Source organism: Triticum dicoccoides, chromosome 4A, assembly GCF_002162155.2.
Source record: "Triticum dicoccoides isolate Atlit2015 ecotype Zavitan chromosome 4A, WEW_v2.0, whole genome shotgun sequence".
Taxonomy (NCBI): Eukaryota; Viridiplantae; Streptophyta; class Magnoliopsida; order Poales; family Poaceae; genus Triticum; species Triticum dicoccoides.
Genome location: NC_041386.1, coordinates 572,153,331 through 572,160,105, shown reverse-complemented (window position 1 = coordinate 572,160,105; position 6,775 = coordinate 572,153,331). Strand labels below are relative to the sequence as shown.

At 45.6% G+C, this 6,775-nt stretch overlaps 1 protein-coding gene across 1 annotated transcript; it reads left to right on the top strand.

The window, feature by feature from the left end:
• The first annotated feature begins 2,102 nt into the window (after positions 1-2,102).
• Positions 2,103-5,050, top strand: LOC119289171. Its single transcript, XM_037568563.1, has 4 exons — positions 2,103-2,341; positions 2,416-2,627; positions 2,718-3,638; positions 3,736-5,050. The coding sequence occupies exons 1-4, from the start codon at positions 2,281-2,283 to the stop codon at positions 4,051-4,053; spliced, it is 1,512 nt and encodes a 503-aa protein (XP_037424460.1). The 5' UTR covers positions 2,103-2,280; the 3' UTR covers positions 4,054-5,050.
• Positions 5,051-6,775: the final 1,725 nt, after the last annotated feature.

Here is a 6,775-nt window from a genome sequence, read left to right as displayed (position 1 = left end):
AGTACGTGAACGAGGAACCTGTTGAGTACGCTAACGAGGATCCAGCCTTCGACAACTCTGAGAACCTTGCAGGCAAGATGACCATACCTTCGAAATCATTTCTATCTTTGCTTGCTAGTATTCGCTCTTTCGCTATGTTAGCCCTACCTGCCTTTGTTTACCATGCCTACCTATTGCCATGTCAACCCTCTAACCAACCTGTCCTAGCAACCATTGATTGGCTATGTCACCGCTTTTGCTCAGCCCCTTTTATAGCGTTGTTAGTTGCAGGTGAAGGTGAAGTTTGTTTCTGGTCGGAACACGGATATTTTGGGATATCGCAATATCTCCTATTTAAATTAATGCACCTTATATACTTGGTAAAGGATGGAAGGCTCGGCCTTATGCCTGGTGACTTGTTCCACTCTTGCCGCCCTAGTTCCGTGATACCGGTGTTATGTTCCTTGAGTTTGCGTTCCTTACACGGTTGAGTGATTTATGGGACCCCCTTAACAGTTCGCTTTGAATAAAACTCCTCTAGCAAGGCCCAACCTTGGTTTTACCATTTGCCACCTAAGCCCTTTCCCTTGGGTTTTCGCGAGCCCAAGGGTCATCTTTATTGCCCCCCCCCTCGGGCCAGTGCTCCTCTGAGTGTTGGTCCAAACTAGAGCCACTTGCAGCGCCACCTCGGGGAAACTTGAGGACTGGTTCTAGTTGTACGTAGTGTTCATCCGGTGTGCCCTGAGAACGAGATATGTGCAACTCCTATCGGGATTTGTCGGCGCATTGGGCGGCTTTGCTGGACTTGTTTTACCATTGTCGAAATGTTTTGCGAACCGGGATTCCGAGACTGACCGGGTCTTCCTGGGAGAAGGTCTATTTCTTCGTTGACCGTGAGAGCTTGTGATGGGCTGAGTTGGGACACCCCTGCAGGGTATATAATCTTTCGAAAGCCGTGCCCGCGGTTATGAGACAGATGGGAATTTGTTAATGTCCGGTTGTAGATAACTTGACACTTGACCTCTTTAAAATGCATCAACTGTGTGTGTAGCCGTGATGGTCTCTTCTCGGCGGAGTCCGGGAAGTGAACACGGTTTGTGTTATGCTTGACGTAAGTAGTTTCAGGATCACTTCTTGATCACTTCTAGTTTCTCGACCGATGCGTTGCTTCTCTTCTCGCTCTCACTTGCGTATGTTAGACACCATATATGCTTAGTGCTTGCTGCAGCTCCACCATATTACCCCTTACCTACCTGTGAGCTTAAATAGTCTTGATCTCGCGGGTGTGAGATTGCTGAGTCCTCGTGACTCACAGATTCTACCAAAACAGATGCAGGTGCCGAGGATACTGGCGCAGATGGCGCAACTGAGCTGAAGTGGGAATTTGATGAGGCCCTTGGTCGTTATTATGTATCGTTTCCAGATGATCAGTAGAGGAGCCCAGTCGGGGCGATCGGGGATCTAGCATTTGGGGTTGTCTTCTTTTCATTTGAACTTGACCGTAGCCGGTCTATGAGTGTATTTGAATGATGTATGATCTTAATTATGTATTGTGTGAAGTGGCGATTGTAAGCCAACTCTCTTTATCCCATTCTTGTTCATTACATGGGATTGTGTGAAGATGACCCTTCTTGCGACAAAACCACCATGCGGTTATGCCTCTAAGTCGTGCTCCGACATGTGGGAGATATAGTCGCATCGTGGGTGTTACAAAAGGGTATGGTTCAATGAAAAGCTTCCAGATCCACAAGAACAGTTTTGTAAGGGATTGTGCTTCACCAATGTTTATGTGTTCAGAGATGCACTTAGGGATTTTCACATCAGGACTTTGAGGAATTTCCAGTATCACAGAAATGCCCCTGATAGGATTATTGTTTGGTGCTCAGAGAGAGCACATGGATGTGATTTTTATATCTGTGCCTCTAAGATAGCTCATGAGCAAACTTTCTGCATCAAGAAGTGTGATATGCTGCACACTTGTGGAGCATGTGCAGAGAACACAAAGGTTACTACAAAGTGGTTGTCCAAATCAGTACAACCAGTATTGAGAGATGACATTAGAGCTCCTGTGGATGCATTAATAAAAAAACTAAGACTAAGTTTTCAGTTGATGTTTTAAGAAGTGTGGCATATAGGGCAAGGAGGAAGGCTGTTGATGTGGTGCAAGGTGACCACAAGCAACAATACTTGAGACTGAGGGATTATCTTCAAGCTGTTCTTGACACAAACCCTGGGAGCAGATGTATTGTAACAACATTTGTTGACCCAGAAAATCCTGCACCCACTCCTAGATTCAAGTACATGTTCTATTGTCTGGCAGCATCAAAGGAAGGGTTTCTGAATGGTTGCAGACCATTTATAGGTAATTGTTGTTGAATTTACTGTTCTGAATTTTAGGTCATATTTGGCCTGTAGCTAATGTTTTACTGCATCCAGGGCTTGATGGGTGTTTCATCAAGTTAACCACTGGACAGCAAATTCTTGCTGCCACAGGAAGGGATGGCAACAACAACATCTACCCCATAGCTTTTGGTGTGGTTGACAAGGAAGATGAAGAAAGTTGGACTTGGTTTTTAACTCAGCTGAGATGCTGCATTGGTAGTGGTAACAAATTTGGAACATACACAATAATATCTGGCAGGCAAAAGGTTAGCAAGTAAATCATTGATGCTATAGTATAGTACTTCATGGAATTATTTCAGTGTGTTCATGTCTGACCCTGTTTTCTGAATGTATAGGGGTTACTTAAGGCAATAAATGAGGTGTTCCCTGATTCACCTCAAAGATTCTGTCTTAGGCACATATATGCAAACTTTCAAGCAGCTGGGTATAGAAGCAAAGAACTAAAGCACTGTGTTGACCAGGCTAGCTACTCTTACACTAGGCATGGGCATGAATTAGGGATGGCAGCTCTGAAAGCACAGTCTGAGGATGCTTGGAAATGGCTTAAAAATATAGAGATCTCTGCTTGGGCTAGGTATGCTATGGATCATACTTGCAAAACAGATCTAGTTGTGAACAACCTTAGTGAAGTCTTCAACAAGATGATACTTGATGTTAGAGCCAAACCAATAAGGACAATGTTTGAAGGGATTAGAACCAAGCAGATGATAAAGAGGCAGCAGACTAGGGGGAAGTTGCAGACATGCAGGTGGACAATCACACCAAATTACTCAGAGATTTTAGAAGAGAACAAAAAGTATGCCAAGCACTGCCAGGCTGACAAAGCTGGTGAGACAATTTGGCAAGTAACAAGCAAAGAAAACCAATATTGTGTGGACATGGAAACATGTACATGTGACTGCAAGAGATGGGACATGACAGGTTGTCCTTGCAGTCATGCCATATCTGCATTGATAAAGCAAAAGCTCCATCCTGAAGACTATGTTAATGAATTCTTCAAGAAGCCACTGTACCTGGAGGCATACAAAGCAATAATTTTCCCTGTCCCTGGTCCAGATTGCTGGCCTGATACAAACACTCCAGATATCCAGCCTCCTGTGTTCAAAGAAAAGGCAGGGAAAAAGCAGACAGCAAGGAGGAAGGGTGAGTTTGAGGTTCCAGCTCCTAGAGACACTAGTAGGATGGGTACTATCACCTGTGGAAATTGTAACAAGACTCTAAGGCCTAGGCTTCAGATGAGGAAGACAGGACATCAGGTTATTTTTCTGAACCTCTTATAAAAATTTCAGTTCCTCTAGACATACTTTTTCATCCAAAATAATTTTTAAAAGAAATGTTATGTGTTACAAGCAGGAAAACAGGGCAGTTTATGAAGACATAGCTGGTTCATCTAGAACAGTTCCTCTTGCAACTGCAAGAACCACAACAGTACCTGCTGCAACTCCATCTGCATCTGCACCAGCCCCTTCTGCATCTGGCCCAGGCCCTTCTGCATCTGCACCAGGCCCTGCACCAAGAGCTAAAAGAGGTAGGCCTAAAGGTAGAGGGAGGACTCGTGGATTTACTGCTCCAAGACCTGCAAGCACTTCAGATAATCAAGTTGGGACCAAGAGGAAGAGAATGACAAGCTCCAAATTAAAAGGTTATTTCTATTGCAGTGGTAACTACTGAAGTGACAGGTAAGCTGAGATGAAACCTGTTCTGTGGTCAAGTTGTCTGAACTTATTCTGTGGTCTAAAACCTGTTTGGTACTTTCTTTATTTGTTTGAACCTATTATGTGGTCTGAACCCTATTTGGCACTTTCTGAATTTGTCTAAACCTGTTCTGTGCTCTGAAACATGTTTGGCTATTTCTAAATTTTTCTGAACCTGTTCCGTGCTCTGAAACATGTTTGGCTATTTCTGAATTTGTCTGAACCTGTTCTGTGCTCTAAAACATGTTTGGCTATTTCTGAATTTGTCTGAGCCTGTGAAAATGGGCCTTTGATTGGGCTTTGTTATTGGATCAAACTCCCGAAGCCTTCTGTGTTGTCTATAAGAAGGCGAACCCTCTCTCCCCCCTACCCAAACCTAGCCGCCAGCACCACTACAACCCAGCCGCCAGCCAAAGAGATGGATCCCAGCCATGGAGAGGTTGTTGATGACCAGGAGGAGTTGGGTAGGGCAACAAGAAGGGTTGCAAGAGAAGAAAGGAGGGCCCATCGACATGAGCGACAGCGACAGCTGGCTGCTAGAATCATGGCAGAACGCAACTCCAACGACGTGAGGCAGTTCAACGAGGTGTTCCCAGCTGGAACCAACATCACTGATGAGCTGATCATTTGGTGGGCTAGAGAGAGGGCAAACTTCCATCGATATCAAGTCACCAGGGCGAGGTGGAGTAGAATTCTTGATTCGGCGTGGTGAATCTATTCTCACTAATGCTTGCTATGGATTTCTCTCTTGAATAAATGTCAGCTTGTATGAATTCTTATCAATTTCTCTGAATGTATGCGAAGTTAGCTGGATTTTCTTAATTTCTGCTCTATAATTGTTTGTGCGTGGTGGTTCATGGTAGTTAATGTAGGTCTAGAAGCATCCACACACAAGTAGTAGTGGCCAGCCATGTCTTTAAAGCCAACACCCAAAACGTGTAATCTCCACTTCTCCTCTCTTTCTTTCTACTCGACCATTAGCCTATCCAACTTCCCATCCAAAAAACCACCTTCACACCGGCGATGGCATTTGGAGAGGGTTGGCATAGGTCCCTACGGGAGCTATGTGCCGGTGATGCCAAGAAGCTGCAGTATGCGCGTGAGGTGAGTTCTTGGTTCAGCAGCCCTACCATGCTGCAGAACCAAGCGCTCGCCGTCAGGGCAGCCGCCACAGACGAGGAGAGGGAGCGCCTGCCTGACCTCCATCGCCCCTTGATTGAAAACCTCATCTGGGCAATGGGTGAAGCTAGGGATTCGCCGTACCCTTTTCAGCGAGCCTGTTGGTATATGTACCAAGACCGCCTGAATCTGCGTCCGGTGGATCACCTAGCTGAACGCATAGTGCCAGTGCTGCCCCTCATGAGGATGATGGAGATGTAGCCAGAGCAAGCGCTGCCGGAGCTGGAGCGGCCACCAGTGCGGGAGGAGGAAGCATGCTCATCTAGCAAGAAAAACAAGGCCAAAAAACATAGCTTCCAAGGTCATGTTCGTCGTTCAGAGCGTCTTCGTCTACTGCGTTAGTACTTAGGATGCTGCAATGTAGATGATGCTACTGCAGTGTATGATCTACCTGTTTTAAGTTTAGCAACTTAGATCAATTGTATGTGATCCTGCGAAGTACTATGTTTTAAGTTAGCATGGTTGATCTATGTGAATGAAACCTGCTCTGAACTACCTCTGAATATGAATTATTGTGCACTGCCTCTAAATCTGTACAAGTTTCTGTCAACTTTAAACAGCACAAGTTTCACCACGCAATAACTACAGCACAACTACCACCAAGTCTCACTGAATTCAACTTCTTTACTGCATCACTCCACCTCTCTTTACTACATCTCCTCTTTCTTCAACTACTTAACATCAGCCTCACTGGATCTCCACAACTTCACCTCACTCGCCACTTCTCTCACAACCACATCCTCTCTTCACCCATGGCTGGTTCCTCCTCCACACCAGACCCATGGCTCAACCCATTCCCCACTAGCAAGGGCTGGGTTGCCATGCTATTTGGTTCGACGCGCGGTGACCAAGATCTATTCCTGGACTACATAAAGATAGCTATGAGATACAACAGCGCGGATGGACTAGTAGATGCTGCTAACCTAGTCCAGAAGAGGGCGACGCCTCAAGAGAAGAAGTGCATGCAGCAGAGCTATGTAACTGAAGGTAAGGGTATCCTGCCCATCGACACTCTACTATGTGCAACGAGAGAGGCAGAGTCCTCCGATGATGGCCAGCGTAAGCGATGGGAAGCCCACCGCTATGTTGCTCCGACACAAGCTGCAACTGATGTAGCAGTGCAGGAAGAGGACGACGACGACTTGCAGATAGTTGCGCCACCTGCAGAGCAGGCTCGCCGTCGTCCCCCTCCCATCATCGTCATCGACAAAGACGATGAAGAGGAGGAAGTGCAGAAGCAGACAGATCCAAGGCAGATCAAGCAAATCATGCGTCGCTCTGCACGCTTAGCAAATCCTAAAGATGAGTAGTAGATCCAATGTTATTCAAGTTGGCTAAGTGAACCTATCTCTGAAACCTGCTCTGAAATTAGTGTTAGCTAATTCAGTTTCGTCAGTGTTCACAAGTTCAGTATCGTCGGTTATGTTTATCTTAAACTTGATGTGCATGTATGTGCTATCTATGTTAGAGAGACTATATGTTATCTATGTTACAGAGAATATGTGCTATCTCTGGTGTAT